Source organism: Odontomachus brunneus, unplaced genomic scaffold (assembly GCF_010583005.1).
Source record: "Odontomachus brunneus isolate Ranch 3 - 2012 unplaced genomic scaffold, Obru_v1 Obru_scaffold_058, whole genome shotgun sequence".
Taxonomy (NCBI): domain Eukaryota; kingdom Metazoa; phylum Arthropoda; class Insecta; order Hymenoptera; family Formicidae; genus Odontomachus; species Odontomachus brunneus.
In genome coordinates, this window is record NW_022639508.1 from 1,645,370 (window position 1) to 1,667,081 (window position 21,712).

General features: G+C 41.5%; 1 protein-coding gene across 2 annotated transcripts in view; it reads right to left on the bottom strand.

Moving 5' to 3' along the window:
• Positions 1-21,712, bottom strand: part of LOC116845871 (laminin subunit alpha-1) — a 169,298-nt gene that overhangs the window by 146,625 nt on the left and 961 nt on the right. For both annotated transcript variants that reach the window (XM_032819059.1, XM_032819058.1), the window contains exon 2: positions 21,398-21,549. In XM_032819059.1, the coding sequence (XP_032674950.1) occupies positions 21,398-21,515 (118 nt within the window). In that variant the 5' untranslated portion in view covers positions 21,516-21,549. The remainder of the gene's footprint in view (positions 1-21,397; positions 21,550-21,712) is intronic.

A 21,712-nucleotide genomic window follows, 5' to 3' on the forward strand; every position in this document is an offset into this window, starting at 1 on the left:
TATATATATATATATATATATATATATATATATACATATATATTTTTTTTATAGACATCCTACAATGACAGTGAAAAGAGAAGTGCTCATAGCCACTTTAGAGCGTCAAAGTCAATTTTCTTTCGCTTCCACAGCGACCGGGGCTGTGTACTGTCACTGAGCTGAAGTGCATTCACACACATTAAGGTGGCTGGTACCGCTGCCGGGACATTTGTTAATGTCGATTACGACGAGCTCGCGTATTTATTCTCGCAAGTTAACCACCCATACATTCGAGGTTGGTTCTGCCGATTCCTAGCGATAAATACAATCCGCTAAAAAGCCGGACCTCAACGAGTTTCCGCGAACGACCTCCGGGACTATCGTCACCGTCGTTAATATGTTCTTACAGAGAATCAGCTGAGGTCGCGTTATTTATAACGACGCGTCTCGAGCCGCGTATCACCTGATTTACGCGGGCGCCCGGGATTACAGGTGCACTTGAGCATCGCGAGAAATCGATTATCGGTCCCGGCTATTCGCGTATAAGTGGCGTCCCGCGGCGAATATCGGGCCGAAAACGAAAACCTGTCGGTGCGGCCATAATTGATGCCCGCCGGACTCGACGCGCCGCTCAATCGATTAATCAGACTCGCTCTCCGTGGGATTAACGAGGCGTAATATTAATGGTCACGCTACACTCGAACGCGCCACTCAAGAATTCGACGCGATACGTCGCCGGGACAAGTGGGAGAGATTAACTGAAACGACGATCGGCTTGACTCCCGCGCCCGAGTCCTCGCAATTAAACGCGATCCGATCTGTCTCAACGTGTATCGAGCCCGTTATAATTGCCGTGTTGTATTTTATTGGTAGAATGCCGGCCATTATCTCGAATGAATCAGAACAATCCGAGACCCATAATGATTCCTGAAAAAATGTACTCGCAGTTTCCTAAAGTTTCAAGTTTCCGAATTTTTATGAACAATCCAAATTTTCAACTTTCAAATTGACATAAATATTTGCGTAACAACCTAAAAAATATAATCTTATTCTTAGCAGAATCTTCTTACACATGACCTCAAGAAAATTTTTCTAAAATCAAAAGAAAAATATTCTATTTTGTAAAAAAAGAACTCTAATTAGCAAATTAAATTAGCGTTAAATAACAAGGTGGTATTTTTTTCTGCAATCCCATGTTATAAAAGTGAAAACTTTTACCGAAAAAATATTCTTCTTCTAATGATAATGCGATATAATATGATATCATATTAATGTAATATGATAAATAATATTGTACTTAGAATATTTTATCCTTTTAAATTTAGAAGAGTCCTCTTGAGGCCATATATAAGAGGATTCTGCAAAAGTAGAGATTATATTCTTTCGAAAGTGAATTACTAAAAAATGTTTCTAAATAAAAGTATACATTTGCATCCTTGCGACCTGATCTAAAGAATGCTATGGGAATCCTGCAATTTCACTGCGAACAGACGTTTCATTCGAGTTCTCTCCCACACATCGCGACTCGAGAGACGTCGCGATCGCATCACGCGGAACAATTACGAACGCGCAACAAAGAATGCAAACAGTACAATAAAAGGGCGCAAGAGTAGCGGCTACCGCGATACGCGCTCTAACAATTCTTTGTTTACACACGTCCGGCGCACCTGGCGCGGTAACGTTAAAGCGACCTGCGATTGCGGGTGCGGTAAATGCAATGAACGATCGCGCGTACAAGTCTCGCGAACGACCGCGCAGCTTACGTCCGTGTCCGGCGCGTGCAATTTAAATGTCTGGGCGACGGCGTGCCACCAGGTGGTCACCACGCCCGATAATAAACGCGAAACAATGTGACCGCTCGCGTAAAGTATCCCCGTAATGGACCGCCGATCGTGACAATGGCGAACGCGAGCTGCCCTCCGCGAGAATCGCGCTTTCTTACGACTGACCTATTCATTGTGCGCTTATCAACGACGACCTCGCGATACTCTTCGACGTCGATTATAATTAATTGGCTAAACGGTGCACCATTGTTTGCGAAACTGCAATTTTCGCGGCAATCCCAATGAAAATCAATCCGGGCGCCGAGGATATTCATGAAATGCACTGTCTGTTGATTTTCCTGAAATCGCGGATTCGAGGTCGAAGTTACACGGAATATAGCGTTCGTGTTCGTTTGGAAATCTATTCTCTAAATTTCTTGAAATGAAACTTCACTTGAAAGGTAGAATGATCGTTGAGTCACTTGAATTCGAGTGACTTTTTATTCGCATAGCTTGTCACAGGAAGACACTCATTCTAATCGATTAAAACATTCGCTCATGTGAAGTCAGAATTCACTCCAAGCATAAGTGAATCATTCACTCTTGCGATTTTGAGTGGCAGTATTTTCGCTATCGCTTTGAGTGAAAATACTATCACTTTTCACTTGTTGAGATTTCAAAATAAGAAATTTTAGAGAATACAATAATGGCACATCCCGCTAACAAACGGGATGGAAAGAAATATGGAGAAACGAAGCGGGATGTGATATGGACAGAGGGATGTAACAAAAAGATGATCTCCGCGATAAGTGCATTCCTGAGATAATCGAGTACGTGCATTGTGTGACCGTCACCCGGTATTTCCGGGCGCGTCCTAGAAGTGAAGCTCACAATCGGCGGTCTCAGAACTTACGGGACGCGTCGATGGTACGACTGGTGTTCAGGTCGATAAATCCAGAGAGCCAGCCATTTTTTCCACGGATAAGTTATAAAGAGGTGGTGCTTTGTCGCGCGCAAGTTTCCACCGGAATCGAGACATTGGACACTACTTAGGAGAACTGAGTATTTCGATATATCACTGAAGCAGTTTACCTAAGGCCTCTGGAGAGTCGTGACTCATTCGTACGTGAGCGATAAAGGAAATATTTAGTGGCATACGTGACTGTAAAGTACGAGACAGATGTATATTAGTATACTAGTAGTCGACGTGCACCCGGAGAGAAATGTATGAAAGCCGAAATCTGTTTCACTTTATTGCTTAAGGGCGCGTATCTCTCCCGCAGCAGTTAAAGAAACTAACAGAATTCGCTGTGTTAGTTCGCATGCCGTTTACACCATGTTGTCCACGATCACGATTTGTTAATCACAGAGATAATTAGCGGGAGCGAATAACGCGCGTCGAGGCGAGTCTATTTAGATCGTTCAGATTCAACAAGATTCGATCTCTCGCTTGTAAACGTACGCCCGCGCGCGTGTGTGTAGCTACGAAGAAATCGACATACTGCCCACGACGGTGGCCGACTTGCATTACGTTCTACTTGGACGATCGCATGGGTTCTCCTTCAATGGATCGAATCGTGACCGGCGCCCACGATATTCGTCTGTGTACCGATTATTAATCATCCCGTCACGCTGACCAACGAGCCTTTTAATTCAATCTCGTTGAATACGATACGCTAATGGGTTATTGATAACTACCGCGACGCACCGGATAACCGAGTCTAAACGTGATGCATCATATGCATTCGGGGATTAACTCGATTTATGACAAGCCACGTGAGAGTTAAGTGCTTCTTAACTTCTATTCATCGTCGACATCGGTAGGCAGTCGTAGAATTTAGTATTTACGACAATTCCATTGGCATGTTCGCGACGTAAAGATTCGCTGAGTAATCAGAAGGTAGGCTGGTAATGTAAAATTGCGCTTTCGTGTTCTTTGAATTTCACTGAATTTCTTTGAATTTCACTGAATGAGTGAAAAGTATTTTCACTCGGGGCGATAGTGAGAGTACTGCCGCTCGAAATTGCAAGAGTGAATGTTTTACCTAAGCTTAGAGCGAATATCTTCCTGTGACGATGCAGTAAAGTAAAAGTATCAATGTCTAGATATGTATCAAATTTTAGACACTTTTAATACACGTTCTGGTCCTTAAATATGAATATCTAAACTTTTAACATAGAATCTATATGCATATATTCAATATATGTACACATATTCTATAATGAAAATTTAAATAGTTCATACTTAAAGACCAAAACGTTCAGAGTTAGATACGTGTCTAGACATTGGTACTTTTATCTTACATCAGATTCACAGATATACTCTTCAATTGCGAAAGAAAATATTTATTCAACGATTCAGAATGAAGAATTCACTCTATATGAGTGAGAAATCGTTCGAATGATTCGACGATTACTCTACTTTTTTCGAATAAGATCTCGTTCCAACATTTACAGAGTAATCTCGTAGCTGCGCGATTCGTCGCACGGAATAAATCGTCTAAAAAAAAAAACAAAAAATCTAATTAAAATTCGAGAAATGAGATCCTCCCTTTCGTGGGCGAATTTCGACGACCCCGTTTCGGAAGTCTCCGTGAATACTCGGGCGACTTCTCGATATTACCGCGCTGAATCATTTCACGCGGGGGTTAAGTTGGCAATAAACGCATTCGGACCTCCCAGGCTGCGACACAGAATGATAGCTATGCAAATTGAACGGCGCTTCGGCCAATCAACCCCATTCTTGGAAGCCGTCGACTTCTTTCGTAGTCGCGGCTCTCGCGCGGCGGGACGACATCGCCGCCCCGTGACAGGAAACGTTCTCTCCTCCTGCGAGTCCTTATCTTAATTGCACGGCCGACAAAGGATCTGATCTGCGAGCGTGACTGGCTCGTCCCTTTCAAGTGTCCGCGCGCTGTCAGCTCGCTGACGTCTTTACAACAAAGTGTATAAAGCGCGCGCGACCGCGCGGGGAAGACACGTTGCAAATCGTTGAATTAAACCCGCCGTCGACCGAAACGCGTTTTCCCGTCCGACATCGCTTCCGCGTCCGACGGCTTTCGTTACGGCGCGCCCCGCGTGTCTCGGGGGTTAACTCTATGTTAATAAATAACCGTCTGTAAATTAATACTCACGCGTACCGAGCACGGTGAAAGACAGCCGGCCGATAATTGGACAACGTATCGATCATTGTGATTGAATAGAGTCACGACTTGATTGTCTTATTTCACAACGTATAATTCGCGAAAAAAAAGAACTGTTTCCCTCACGACAGAACAATCACGTGTTGCAAAACGTGAACCTTTTAAGTAGAACAAATTATATCACTTGATTATATCAAATCATTCACTTGAAGCGATAGTGAAAATATTACCAATCGCAAGAGTGAATGTTTCACTCAAGTTTATTCTGATTCTGACTTCATATGAGCGAATGTTTCTATCGATTGAATATATTTCTGTGATGATGTATATCACACACAGAATCACTCTTTAATTTTGAGTGAAGATATTCACTTGACGATTTAAAGTAAAAGTTCACACTATATGAGTGAAAAATCACTCCAATAAGAGTGATTCGATGATAACTTCATTTCTTTCAAGAAAATTTTCATTTAAAAAATGTAGAAGGCGAGGAGAAATATTCGACGCATGTGTGCGTTTATATTACGAAACATTATTATCCTCCTATCATAATTTGAATTTCGCACCAACCACCGCGCCTGGCTCTCATTGACCTTCTCCCCTTTTTTTACGCGCGCTTCCGCGCGCGCCAAGTGAATTGTACAATCGTATTTAACATGACTCGCGAGTACGGGTTCGTCCACGTTAAAAACGGAGCTTTTTAAGCCGTCATCGAAAAGTCAAGCGATTACCGGCGCTTTCTAAAGAGAGATACTCACTTTAGCGAGGTGATTTATATGACGGCCGCGGCGAAAATGCCGATTCGCGACGAAAAGCGCGCCGCTGACTTTCTAAGCGACATAAATCTCACCGTGCGGCAATTCACCGCGATTTCGCACAATGGAGTCGCCGTCGGTGTCGTTGGCGATTATGTGATTTAACGCCAAAAAGGCCGACACTTGCCTCGTGCAGCAGCCCATTAATATCAATTTACTACAGGATCGGTACGGTTATTTAGCGTTATTCCTACATATATATTTCATCGAGATTCGCTCTCACACAACGTGGTCACTCGCGTTCCTATTCTCGTTCATCTCCACGACAATAAAAGATCGCGACTGATCGCATCAATCCGCTCTCGTTGCCCTAACAACAGCAGACTGACAGAAAAAATATATAAAAAGTAAAAAATATTTATTCAGTAGGTATAATAATAACATGTTTACCTGAATCTGAATTCTTTCACACAATAAACTATTGCTTTTATAAAAAGATAAAGTTTTAAGAAACTGTATATTTTTCTATTTGAAAAATATTTTATATTTTATGTAAAAGCAAATATAAGTACCATTGAATAAAATTTTTTATTTCTTAGAAATTTATTCTCTCAGTGCAGCGGATTCGCGTCTTCCATGAAAAGACACTTGTAAAGGCGACACTTTTCCTTCATTTTCCAAGAGGTTTTCACAGAAATGATTTCAGCTTATCTCAGTCCTTCAATATCTTTTTTTGTTGCGCAGATAGTTGCTTTTTGACTCGTAAGACGGAAAAAAAGGAGAAAGATATCGCGGTTCTCTGACCTCACAGTCGGCACGCAGGACGGACGAGACGGCCAGTTCTATCTACGAGAGACTGCCTCAAGTAGCCTTGGCCTTAGTCTCAGAGGACTCTCTATCGCCTTCACGCAAGGCGGCATGCTTTCTCGCAAACACGCCGGTACTTCTGGCAGGGCGATAAAAACCGGGCGCGCGCGCTCGCTCCACTTGCGGGCAACGGAGCGGGATGAAGCGAGTGCACGTGGTGATGCTAATAAGAGAGTACCGAATTAATCGCCGCACGCGAGAACGCATCCGCGAGAACCTCTCGAGATGCACGCGAGGGATGAAGAGCGGTTTCTTGATTAAAGTCGACTGTCGAGTGAGAACTTGGTTCTTTCGTTTCTAACGCGACTAAGTACACGGAGAATTACTTGTTGCTCTTCTCGAAAGCGGATCTCGATGGAAATAAAAGGCTCTCTATTAAAGGCTGAATCACGCGCGCTCGCGAAATCTCATATCCAACGTTCCCCGAGGTGTTGCGCAAGCCGCTCTTATTATAGTTATCTTTCGACAACGTATTTCCGGTTCTCTCTCGGTGGCGCCTCAAGGCAGCGGAAAAAACAGGGCGATAGAGGCGAGTAGGCGCCTCCCGCTCCGAAAGGTGCAATTTTCGGACGAGTGGGCGGTCATGGCGCGAGGTCGAGGGCCGCGAGGAGGCGAGACGGTGGAGCAGGTTGAACGACCGACTACGTGAGACGAGTAAGACAGAAAGAACGAAAGAAAGATCAAGACGCAATGGACATTTTTATTCTTACACCGTCGACTGCTCGTTCGAGGATCGGTCGAGCGGTCACGCGAGAAGGTGCTTCGCCTTGACGCGCCTCTCTCTCTCTTTCTCTCTCTTAGCTTTGCGAGCGTCGATCGACCGTGTCTCATCACGCGGCTTTTTTTTCCGGGTGGTATCAACGTCTGGTGCACAAAGAGCACCGAGTCTGGCTGTATCGATCCAAATACACGAGTGCATGTCAAGGAATCAAAAGCAGCGCATAGAGCCGACAAGGAAGGTGCTGTCACTTTCCGCTCTTGACAGCTTGTCAATTTCAGTTAATGATCTTTTTCTTTCGCGGTTAATAACTTTCGACGGACTGTTGTGTACGCGTTACTTCGTTGACTGGATAATAATCATAAGAAAAAAACTTTTTCTTTCGTGAATCGTTCTTAAGGAAAGGTTTTGGTTTGGGTAGCCAAAAAATAGGAAGTTTCTACGATTTTTTTTTTAATGAATATGTGCTGCTAATTTTTTATGAAGTGAAATATGCTATTAAAATACTCGTCATACTTCTAGCAAAATTTACTATATTGTTTCAAGATAGATCTTACTAATAGACTATTCTTGAATTATAAAATCATGATAAAATTGACATGAATTTATATATATGAAAGGGAACTATAATGTTCTCTCCGTGTATTTTTTATCAGCTTTCTATACTCACTTTCTATCTAAACCAGAACTCTTTTTAAATTCATCAAACATTGCAATTTGTAATTCTACAACCAGTTATGTGATTTATTTTTGTATTTTTTTCGTTATTCTTAACAAAAGAAAAATCCCTCTCCCATGAATAAAAATAATAAAAAAAAATTCTAAAAATACACGGATAATTTTGCAACGCACATCGCCTCGCTCAGAGTGCCGAGTTGCTTGTAGGGTTCGAGAGGCAAGTCCAGTCGACCGGTAGATGCTGTGAAATATCCCCCTGGGGGTATCTCGAACGTTCAACACGCGGTAAAATACGCGGTGCAAAGTAGCGCGCGCGAAGGACGACGTGCAATTATGTTCCTGGCCGGGCGCGCTTTGTGATCAACAGTCGTCGGGAATTCGGGAGAAACGATTACGCACACGCGGAAGTGAACATTTGCACGCACAGAACGAGGCGCGTGAAATACTGCAGCGGTGGCGGAACGCGTCGCGAGGAACTTCGTGACGAGGGCCGGCGGAACGAACGCCATGGTCGATCGTCATCGCCGGTCATTTTGCGCAAATCGACGGCCATTACCGTCGCAACGTTCAATTTGGCGTCGCGTCTTATCGATTCTTACGCGTACTCACCGCGCCGTGAGGACCTCGGCAGTATGAACTTCCAGCGACGCGCCGCTCTTCTCTCCTCTGCGCCGACACATCGAAGTGATTATTCATTTATCGGAGAGATCAGCGGGAACACCTCTTTGAAATTAGCATTTCCATCGCGAGTCCCGACCCGCCATCATCCGCGCGGAATTTGTATTCCGAGCGATTGGCGTCAATCACGCGCGCACCCGAGCGGGTATCCTTTTACGGGGATTCCCCGAGCGATTACTCGCCCAGTTACCTGCACCTTGTCGATCGCTATCGATCGGCCCCGCAGACCTGCTCGCCGCGTGTCCTCGAGACGATTTGTATTCCGTCAAAGAACGATCCGACTGGTCGTTTTTCGCGAAAGGATACGAGCGGCTGAGCCATCTCACCTCATCATCGCCGCCATGCGTCATTACCGCTCACGTATTGACGACAAGATCGCATGGCATAATTGCTAGTCGAAAGCGAGCTCGCTTTATCGTGTACAAGCATAATGAACGAGGTGTGCTGTTAGGAAACGGAAGTTCTTTCTACGCGAGAGGGTTCTCTCTATCCACCAACCCCTCGGCAAGGCCCCGCGAGACGAGATCTCGCGATTATAATGAGATCTCGCGCCAAAGAAGGAGGGGCTCGCACCAGCATCTGGCGGCGAGACTTCCTGCCGCGTGACAGAACCTATTTACGAAACGAGCCGACGCCGCGAGTTTTACGCGCGCGCCAGGATCCCTCCTCGACATCGCTTACCTTCTCCACTTCCGGCGCGGGATGAATGAAACGCGCGCGTGATCTCGTGGAATCATCGTTGGAGCGTTCCCTCCTCCCACAACGAACGGCGCAGCAAGGGTTTCTACAACGGATGCTGCTGAATGCGCGAATAAAAGACTCGTTTATCTTGTTATCCTGTCGGTTTTGTACCGATTAAGAGCGCGTGCCGACGAGAAAATCGGTATTCTCCAGGTGAGAATGGGGATTTCTTGGAATTTTTCGAGTTTGTACTTCGAAAGAGAGGAAACACCCCGTACGCTTTCCTCCTGAAGATATTACCGTGAGAGGCGCTACTGAAGTCGGATAAGATGGCGTAGGAAGTAAATAAGTACACGACACTGTGCGCGCTCGCCGTGAATCGATATAAATAGCTCCTCCTTACGGACCCGGATTTCGTCGGCTTAATGCGACATTGCAATCGGAGGCAGTCGCCGGACGAAGCTGTCAAGTCCCAGCGTGCTATGAATCATACCTATTACTATTCCGGTTTTAAGGTACTTCGCGGCTTGAGGATTTACGACCCTCGACTCTTGAGCGCGCGTTATCGAAGCTACAAATTAAAGGATCGCGATTCCAGAGTTCGCATTCACAGGTGGAATTAATACACCATCGCGTGAACGAGAGAGTAATACTTAAGGTGGAATAAACCACGCAATTATTGGCATCCTCGTTGGCATCCTCATTGGCATTCTAGAGAAACTTGGTTCTTTAGACGACCAATATTGCAGTTAAGTTTCTCGCAGGCACTCTATACTTTCAAAAGAAAGGAAGAAGCACGAGGTTTCTTTATACTCAGGAAAAAGACATGGCAACTATGAAGTGACAACTGTATGAGTTTTGTTTGTAGAATTGTAAATGTGTGTCTATATAGTTCAATATAAATTACTTTATAATTACCGTAACTGAAACTTTAATTGCAATGACTATAAAATAATTTATTGAACCATAGTATAAATTATTATTATACAAACATACAAAACTCGTACAGTTATTGTTTCATAGTTGTCATTATCATATTTTTCTCGGAGTGTAGAATGGTAATGACTAAGAGAATGCAAAAAGTAGTGTGGTTTACTCTACTCTGTAAAAATTGTGCTTATACGTGAGGCAGAAAATGTTAATCGCGAGATTATCCGAAGTTGTAGACTACTCGAGACAGTTTCGCGCACGGCGAGAGCTCCGAGCGAAAATCCGCATATGCCAGGGATGAAGACGTCGCGACCATCTCCATAAACAAAGATCACGCTCACCATAAAACGATGGGAAGCGGCCACGAGGTGGTCGCGTCGAACGACGAAGCAAGCGATCCCCAAAATTATCGTCGAGCTTCCAAGGTGCGATCTGTTCTGAAAGCGAAGGCGGTACGAAATCCATTAAGCGCGACCGCGCGTTGCGCATTGAAAGAAAAAAAGAATAAGATGTCACGGTCGCCACCATAAAGAGGGCTTACGCGACCCACGAACTCGCCAGGGGGCGGCGAGCGTCATATATCTTTCGAGCTGTGAGGATACGCGGCCGCGAGTTCTATCAGCTGGGCTCGATATGCGCGCACTTTACATCTTTCTCGTGCTAAAAGGCCTTTTACGTTTATATCTTTCGCATATTTCTCACGTGTGTGTATGTATGCTGTTCGCCGATTAAACTGACTTCGTATTTCTCAGCCGATATTAATGGCGCTTGATAATTTCGGAACAGCGGCCTTTCGGAATTTCCACAAGACAAATAAGAGTCTGATTTCGGCCATTTGTTAATCTAATTTGTGGATTTATCAATCTATTTTTTTAAATACAAAAGAGTCTTGTCTTAACTTCTTGAGTGGAGAAGTTTCATATAGTGAAATATTAAATTTCTTTTAACTTTTAAATTTAATTAAACTATTGCATTTTTTCAACTCACAGCAAATTCAAATTAGATATGTATTACTGTTTCTTAAAATTTAATTAAACTATTGCATTTTTTCAACTCACAGCAAATTCAAATTAGATATGTATTACTGTTTCTCAAAATTCTTTGTGGAAAATAGCAATAAAGAGGCGAGAAAATCTGCTTATTAAAAAAAAGTTTGTCTCAGTGGAAATCGCGCAGTCATTTTAAATCATCACTGAAAAAGTTAGTACCGGAAGAGGAAAAGAAAAAAGGGAGGAAGATTGCGTTCCACAAGTGCGCCGAAGAAATCTCTGTGCTCACGTGCGCCAACGTGCAGCTTAATGTTCATTCATATGTGACGCTTCGCCTTATGACGTATTGTGTTACTTAATCGCTCATCCGGGAGCGCGCAAGCCGCCCTGCATGTCAGAGAACGCGCGCGCTATCAGCCAGTCGTTCAGTGCTCTTTCAACGTTTTTCATTAATCATGTTTATTCATGACCGCGTCGCCTCCGCGATTTGATTAAGCGGCGTAATGCGCGTCGTAAAGCGCGATTGAAATATAGCCAAGGAAACTTGTAAATACACGGCGCGCGCACATGATTGGCGTGGGTGGAAACGTCGATTCGCATCGAGAGTGCAAAGATTTGTTGCGAGCAGTCCTATTGTCCATCCTGTCGTTTTTGCTTCAAACTTCTCGAAATAAGAAGTTTGCCACATAGAAAAAATATCGTGCTAAATAACGATTGCTATTTCAATAACTATTATTGAAATCCTTAATTCAAACGTTAACACAATAATATAAAAATAATATAAAAATAATCTAAAATAATAATATAAAAAAAGATAATATAAAAAATATATTATCACATACAATAATATAAAAAGAGCTGATTGAACGATCGATTTGTAAGAGAGCACGGGCGTTTTCTCAACGCTAGTCATTCACTGACAGCCGAGTGAATGATAAATTCCCTGAATGTAGAGTTCGAAATAGAACGACGCCTTTCACGAGTTCGCGGTTTCTCGGATCGGTTCGGATGCGTGCTGCGGAATTATGGCATGCGAAGTCGCGCTGCATCATCGGGAACGTCCATTCATCCGCGTAGACACAATCACGTTGTACCGGCAATGATCTTGTATTCGGTCTACATTCTTTCGCCATCATTACGAAATCTATACTGACCGCTCGCGACCACCTTATTCATCGAATCGGCGATTCAAGTGCGATCCAATTAATGATCGTATTCGCATTAATTACAGCGAGCGAGCGGACTCGGGGCACGCGGAACATGTTACATCAGGTGTGTATTTTCAGGGGCTCGGTTATAAAATTGCCACGAAGTGGCGTCCGTTTAACCAAATGGATAATTGAAATCGCCCGTCACGATTTCGTAGTAGACTGCACCGTGTCAAAGCAAAATATCAGTCGCTCTCTAGGGCTATCTTCATGGCATCATCATTGTCGCACTAACAAGTAAACCTACCAAAAAGTTGCACTCCGATTTCTTTATAATTTGACACAAATGTAGAAGTACAAAAAATACAAACACAAAAAATATTTAGATCATATTTTTTGATTTTGGCATATCTTGAGTTTCACGGGCAGTTTATAACTTTTTAATGTTCTCATTCCTATCATCAAGTGCAACAAAAATGCATAAGAAATAAAATTGAATACAAGATATAGACTTTTTTGGTTTACTGATTATGAATATAAAGTCAAATGTGTAAAATTATTTGTATAAATAATAAAATGTTTAAACAAAACATGTAGAAAGTTGAAAAAAATTATTTATACAAATAATCTCTCGATTTGGCTGAAATTCAAATCATTTCTTACTAATTTAGCACAGATTTGAAATATTTCGGTTGAAATCTCGACTAAAGAAATTTAGAATGGTTCGTGTCTCAGCTATGCCGACTTTGTTAAAATTATTTAACTATATCTTGTATTCAATTTTATTTCTTGTGCATTTTTGTTGTACTTGTTGATAATAGTGAGAACATTAAAAAGCTATAAACTCAAAGCCCGTGAAACTCAAAGTGAGCCAAAATGAAAAATATGACAAATATTTTTTGTACTTCTACATTTGTGTCACGAATTAGAAAGAAATCGGAGTGTACCTTTTGAGTAGATTTACTTGTAAGACTTTCAGCAAATTCTACTATTTGGCTCGGTTTACGTCGTTCCGAGAATCGAATTTCGCGCACAGCGTAATTGCCACAAATTTACGGAATTTCTTTTATTGACTCGTACTTCTACCTCGTCAATCTTTTGTTGCCGAATAATTGACGTGCGTCTTGTGCATAAAGGAGCGATAATAATAAGTAAGCCCTGAGACGGAAACGATCGCAGTGTTCGATCGAAGAGCGAGCGATTCGATCGAGAGGAACTCGCCGGCGGCGCAAGCACGTTTCAACTAATTTCGTCCGCGCCAATTAAGAGCAGTGGCGCACGTCAACGACTCGTCGTCGATAATTGATACGTCTTTCTCGAGCATGTAATTGATATGCCCGACGCGAGGCAGGAAGTGTCGCAAAGTACCTGCGCTGTAATATAGAAACGCGACTTTGCATCTTTCACCGCGGATTGTTACGCCAGTGGCTTACCTATTCACGGTATAAGTTTTTTTCTTAATAGAAATTTTTTCTAGTAGAAAGGCATTCTGCTTTAAGCAAGTGTTCCTCTTGGAATAAAAGGGAAGAAAAATAAAAATAATATTTAATAGATTCCCGATTAATAGTTCACTTCACTGTAAAAAATTTTACGTACATAGTACGTAAACAAATATTTCAAGAAGTTCACTCTAAATTTTGTGTCGAAAATAACTCATTCATATGTTTATTCGTGTGTTATTTACATTATATATTAGACTAATATATAATATAAATAATATAAATAACATACGAATGAACATGTGAATGAGTTATTTTCGACACAAAATTTAGAGTGGACTTTTTGGCACATTTGCTTATGTACTGTGTACGCAAGATTTTATTAGTGTACGCAAGTGTTCATTAGAAAAGGAATAAATTTTCTCTTCTCTTTTGTGAAATAAAATACGAAAAATATATAGAAATATATAGGATTAATGAAAACAGTGCTGTGCAATTGGAGTTTTTTTTTTGAGTGTAATATAGCAATTAAGTCCGAGGCAGGTGCGTGTCGCGAACACGTGTCACCCAGTCTGTATTTTCGAGATGTCACGCTGAGATTCACGATTTAGTCGGCACCGCAGACGGCGCTGTTCATCGCCCGAGGACACGGTATACTTCGTCGAGGAATATGAGCAAAGCAATTAATGATGCGGCCGTTCTCTCAGGTAGCCCCCGAAGGTCACGGTTCGAGGTTCAAGGCGGTCGCCCTTGTCACGGTCAGGTCTCGCATTCCCTTAAGGGCTCGCTCACACGTCCACATGGTCCCACGGAAAGCCTCGGTACTCCGGGCACGTACACGCCGGCAGTGTTACTTTGCATGCCCCGGCGGCTGGCATTTAAACAAGAATAAAACGAAGAGTGTGCGCGCGGAACGAGAATGAGATTATTTCGAGAGCGGCACAGTGATTTCGGGCGACCGAGTCGGGCGTCGCGTCGCGTCGCGTCGCGTCGCGTCGGCTCCGAAAAGCACCAGGTGCGCTACGTAACACACGTCGGCCGTTTATCATTTATCGTTGCCGGGCGTATTTTAGCGCGTCAAAGTGATTGACGCCTGTTGCGAGCCGATTCTTGGGATCGTTGCGTGAGTACGATTAGAAACCGAAGGATGGATCTCGTTAGATGGATGTGTTAGAAAAGAAAATCTGCGGTTACCCCATTTCAGCTGATAATTAGTAAAAAAAAATATTTAACTGATGGCCCGAAACCCGATCTCAAAGAGAGATAGCAGACGACAAATTGTCCATCATGCGCGAATAATTAGTCAACGAAGACTCGCGTTGAACGCGCAGAAGGCTGTTCGCTGTATCGAAAAGCACGCTTGACGATCACAGAGGAGCGACGCATCCCCGATGCCATCGGTTTCCCCTTAAACTTCCTGGTTAAATGTTCTTGAAGATAACCGCGCTGATCGAGCACGGCTCTCGAAACGACCGCTTCCTCGAGACCCGCGAACAACGAGCATTCATGTCGATCCATCGGAGCGAGCGATTAAACCCGCCCTTTCCCCGAAACTAATTAAATTAATGACCCCTCCGCGGGCGAATCCTCCTCGTCGTTTAGATAGACTCGAGTACCGCCTTCCACGCTTCGACATCTCGAGGGTACCGCCACGGCGTCTTTATCCCTTTATCTTCATTCGATTCAGCCGGTCGTTTCATTATCGTTCCCCTCGCTCGCGCGCACGCGTTCGTCGTTGCCCGAAAATCACGCCGGATGCAACTATCTCGCGTGTCTGAGTCATTAATATACGCCACGTTGATTGTCGAACGTGGCCAAGTATTGTCATATTGTTCTTTGGGGAATATCTCTTTTGTTGTTCGAATTATTTCGCTGATTTTCTGAGAGCCGTATCAATAATCGAAACTTGTCTCAGATAAAATATTCAGGTCGGAATTTAGAGTTTGATTTGAATTTCCACTTTACCTTCATTATCTCACGTTTGTTAGGTGTAAATAAATTTATTTATTGTGTGTAATATATGTAATACATAAATTTAGTTTCAACAAATAAATTAAAATTTTTGGGAAATTTTTAGAAATATAACATCCGGTTTCGAGACATTGTTTCGAGTGAAATTTCATTTCAAAAAATTTAGAGTTAGAATTTACCTGAATGCTCTGAGATCGAAAATTAAAGAATAAAAAGACCCTTTTCTCTGGTATTAATTTTGTTTAGTCTTTCTTTTCCAACAAACGTGCTCATTTCTATCCTACAAAAACGTTGATAGAATATAAATATTCTTAATAAATGGATAGACATAAGCCAGTCAGACAAATGCTCATGCGAAGCGAGGCGCAATGCTTAATCGTGTTACACACCGTACACAGAGAGAACGATTTGGTTGAATCAAATAAACGCTTCTTTGGAATACGAACGAATTTTTCGATTGATCAAGCAAAATTTTGTTTGAAGCAACAAAAATATTTATTTGCGGCTTAGTTCCAAAGAAATATTTTTGTTGTGTCAACCAAATAATTCGTTTGAACTATTCCAAAGAAACATTTATTTGAATCAATAAATCGTTCTCTCTGTGTACACGTATGGCAGTACGGAGAAAATACATTTCGCAATATTCTGGAATGGAATTTCGCTTTTGCTACTTGGTTCGACGGGCGAGCCGATCAGCCGGATTGCAGAAACAGGAAGCGATATACCAGAGCGAGCCGGCGCAAGCGCACCGCACGATTTCGGTATCGCGAAGATCCGATCGCGAGCTCGCGTTCGCTCGGCTACGTGTGCGATCGATCGATCAGTCGACCTCACATCGAGAGAATTGGCGGTGCAAACGTTAATTATCGTGCGTTATTTTTATTCATCGAGGTGGCCGCGCGCAATCATCGCAGAGTAAGCGTCGCTAAAAATGCGTTTCTCGTTTCGTGGTTCTACGCCCTATAACGGGAGAAGATCCAAAAAACTGAAAATTCAAGGAGGCCAGGCAAGAGGAAGAGTTCTCCGACGGGGGAAGAAGCGATGGGACGGAGATGGCGAACGCGGGAGCGTAAACGACGCAAGAGGCGAGAGCACCCGCCCGAAGTTAATTATTTTCGGTGGCCAAACCGTAGCGGCTGTTAACCGGCTGTTAATTACATCGTAAACGAGCCGTCGGACGGTCGAAGTGTTTCGCGGCAACGTCATCGAAACACGACGATCTAGAGCGCGGTGACGCATTGTCGCGTCGTGAAATCTCGCCTACTGCGAGATCTTGGATCTCCGTTGGCGATTATAACTGTGGCGAGAAATTTTAGTTGCAAAGTGTTGCATTTAATGCGCGAAATTTCCTCCTCGACTGTTATTTCGTCGGAGATTTCGTCATTTTTAGACGACGCGTGGAGCAAAATTGTTCAATGTTCAAACTCGAGACATCTTACGAAAAGTTCCGACCGCCGCGCGATGCAATCGCGAATCGTTCGTCTGAGACGAAGGTATCGTTCTCAAAAATTGATGAGTTAACGCATCCAAATGTATGTACTCTAAATTGCAATTAATCTTACACAGAAAAATATCGTTCTACTGCTAAGAAAATCAATTACTCAGTTTAATTTCCTTCTTTTAAGTAATGGTTCTCTTCTACGAGGAATATTGTCTTGATAATATAATGCTTTTCAAGACAAAATTCGCAACTGTTGCTGCTTAATCGGACCATGCACCGACAGCGTTCTCTCTATTCATGCGCGCGAATGAACCGTTCGCGGAAAAATCCGTGCGCTCATAAATTACATTAAATTACACGGCCGGAAACGCCTTGAAATCGTGCGCTTCTTCGCGCTAACTCACACGCTCGCCTCGTTCTCTCCCCGGTATTTTTGTTGCTCCACGTCCGAGCGGGCGCACGTTCCGCGCGATATCGTCGTGAACGAGAGAATCGATATCCCGAACGGGAGAATGCCTTTGATCGTCCCAGAGTAAAGGGTGCGTTTACACTCACTTTCTCGCGTTGCGCCCTACGGTGTATTCGAATCGGCGCGTTCTCGCCGCGCCGCTAAATATAAAGCAACGAGCTTCCCCGGGGAGGAGGCGCGGAATGTCCTGACACTCAATATTCTCGGAGTACAGACTGGCGCGAGAATTTTACGAGGTCGCGAGCTCCGGAATTTTCAACAATATTTTAAAAGACCACACGCACCGGCGACTGCTCGATATTGCAGGAACGACGATGTCGCGCAATAGGAACGGAGAAGCGCTCGGGTCGCGCTCGTCGCAACGCATCGCGCGTGATTTAATCTCGAACGAAATATCCGTCCGGCGGCAGGGTGAGCGCGCACAGCCGTCGCGTGGGCGTCGTGATACACGCGGATCGCGTGAGTCGTCGTCGCGTAAGCGCAATCCGGAGCAACGGCGTTGATTTAATGCGGAATCTGCAATTAACTTCCGCACCGAGAGAACGGCGACGCTCAAAAAAACTTGTACGACTTAGACTTGTACGACAGAGAGAGTTTATAATTGTAAGACAGAAGAACGTAATTTTGTAGATGCTCTTAAAGCGCCTTAAAGGATTAATTCTTGACATCATGATTTCTCTGATATCATATCACATTGAGAAGAAAAATACTTGAACATTTATTTGTGGAGTATAAAGCTTATTTGAAATAAACAGAATAAACAGAAATAAACTTTATATCTCAGAAATAAATGTTCAAGTATTTTTTCTCAATATCTACATGGAAAAAAAAGATTTGCTAATATATGGACAACTAAAAATATTAACTGCAAAAGCAAATTTTCTTGCTTTCATAGTAAAAGTTATTTAGTTGTGATAACTAAATATATATATAACATAATATATATATTAGCAAATCTTTTAGTTGTCACAACTAAATAACTTTTACTATGAAAGCAAGAAAATTTGCTCCTGCAGTTAATATTTTTAGTTGTCCATATATTAGCAAAACTTTTTTTTCCGTGTACCTTCTATTCTAATCATCATTGCATCTCTAATTCCAGACTATTAAATTCGACGGTCGTCCGATTCTATTTGAGTGAATTGATGGCAATAACAAACGCAAGATCTACATATTGGTTATTACCTGAATCTTATCTTATGTATTATCAAATTTTTATTTAGAGTTACATCTAAGTTTTTCAATAAAATTGTAATATGTGGTACATTAGGTATTCTTAATCACGATTCAACTAAAAAATTCTCATCTAACTCTGAATTCACATTTGAGTATCCTACTTGAGGTGGCGAGTCTCAAGTAACGACAACGAATACAGATCTAAAATACGCCGATTTAACATGTCGCGACATGCAATCGTCGCGTACACCTAGAAATGAGGAAATTACTGCCGAAAAATGTACTCACGATACGTCTCGTGGATCGCACGTCGCTATGTTCGACACTCCCAACGCTTATTTCCGCACGACAGTCACTCTTGGACAGACAAAAGACGCACAAAATACGAAGCGATGTCAATCGATGTGTTAATGGCGGCTATTCGAGGTGAAAAGGACGAGCATGACGCGCAATTGATAATTCGCGCAACAACGTGAACATTGTCGCGCTACAAAGACGCTACCTTCTGTCCACTGTAGTACTGCGTACTACCATTCGATAGATTGATAGTTACTAAACATTTTCGACCAATCACATTCTAATCACTGTGAATCAATCCAGAAAACATGTTCCCGCTTTTTGGATCAACCAACAATCATGAACAATGCGTAGCTAGATACGGATGCAGTTGGCCGAAAAGTTTTAGTAATTATCGATCTATCGATAATCACTGAGGCATTGTCTATATTAGATATCGTAAGCTGTAAGAATTGGGCGCAATCACAGTCAATTATTACAAAAATAATCGGTTATGATTGATTAATTTTTACAGTTCACGACATTTATTGTATGCCTGAGACCGAGTTAACAATTGCTTTGTTGGTTAGCGAAATTTATTTTTAATGTATATGTCACGATTAAAGAGAGAGAGAGCACAATCATAAATATCATTTTGGCATTTCAATCAAAATTCGCACATCATGAAATCAACTATAATTATGTCATTGTATTATTATATTGCTCGAAATAATTGAAGGATTATTTATACTTGTAATCTTACTCGAGTTGCAATTTGTGTTCTATATTAACTTTGTAAATTCATTTAATTTGAAGAATGTAATTTAATTAGCAGAAATATGGAATATCTTAAGACACAATATTATACGAACTATTGCACTATTTTGATTCCACACTTAGAGAAGACATGACAGTAACAATTATACGAGTTTTGTATGTAAAATTTATATATATAGTTTAATAAGCCATTTTGTAGTTACTGCAACTAAAGTTGAGAATTATATAATAACAGTGTAGTTCTCGTAACTATTGTAATAACTACAAAACAGTTTATTAAACTATATACATTAATTTTACACAAAAACTCGTACAGTGGTTACCAATATAATCACCACTAGTATGTTATTTTTCTGAGCATATAATTAATTATTTGTTACTATTATTTTCATATTGAGATACTGTTAATTCAACAGCTTGGAAATAAAATATGAAAAGTATCAAATAAAAAGTAAATAACCACTAAAAATTAAAGTGGATGTTACAACAAGTATTCAGTACTTTATTGAGATGACATTTAAAAACTATTTTGTATCTCACAAGTACCAATTTGTGTTTGTAATAACATTTGTGCATTTAACGATGCTCTTTAAACCACAAATTCTATTTTGAATTTATTTTTATTTTAAATTTACACTTTTCTCACTGCTTTTTAATCCTGTTATTATATTGAATCTAGATTTGAATTTAGATTTAAATTTAGAGTAGTTCTAAACACATGATTGCTATTTTTACTCATTCAATTTTTTTCTTCTCAGTCTTTTTAATTCTATAAAAATTTTTAACGTCAATAAAAAAATAACATGAAAATTATTTTTAAAAAATGTTCAGTTTCCTTACTTTTGATGGTTAATAGAAAAAGTAAGGAAACTGAATTTTTTTTATAAAATAAAGATTAAAAAGCAGTGAGAAAAGTGTTAATTCAAAATAGAATTGTAGTTTAAAGAGGATTGTTAAATACACAAATGTCATTACAAACACAAATTGGCACTTATAATATTCAAAATAATTTTTAAATGTCAACTCAATAATAAATACTTAAAGTACTTGTACAGAATACTTGTTGTAACATCCACTTTAATCTTTAGTGAAATTACTTACACTTTAATTGTTACCTCTCATATTTCATTTCCAAGCTGTCAAATTAACAGCAACGTCATTTATTTATTCAGTCCATAATCCCTTGATTGTTTCAAATAATATTTCTATTTAATAATACTTAATGTATAAGACAATGAACCAATGTTCTTTAAATTACTTTCAGTGGAAAGTCTTTCCTGGAAAATAAAATAATTATGAAAATGCTGCCAAATGACAATCATCAACATATTCCAAATATTGAAATTTTTTTAAGAGAAAAATATATTAGTATTTGTCGTCTCAAAGAAAAATCACTTTGAATTCATCAAAGAATCAATCAGATCTTATTTCATAAAATTTCCAAATATTATCATAACGTTTAAAGATCAATTTAAAGAACACTGAAACAAAGTGTAATGAGGTAGATGACACTTACCGTTCTTGAGGTGGCGGCTAAATCCGCGCGCTTGAACGGCATGCAGGTCATGGTGTAGAATCAACAGAGCAGCGACGACGAAAGTCACAGTGTCCGCGAGCTTCCTCGCAGCAGCCATGGTCCAGGAGAGTCCCCGCAATTCCAGATACGAGCTGAACAAAGACGATCATTGACTAGACGACGCTCACACAGTCGTTGATCGGAAAAGAGAGCAAAATCACGGCCCGTTCCTCACACTCGCGATTGTCCCGGCACTGGCATTCGTCATTCGTCGAAACGCGTCGTCTCACGTGGCATCTCGATAGCTGTGCGCGA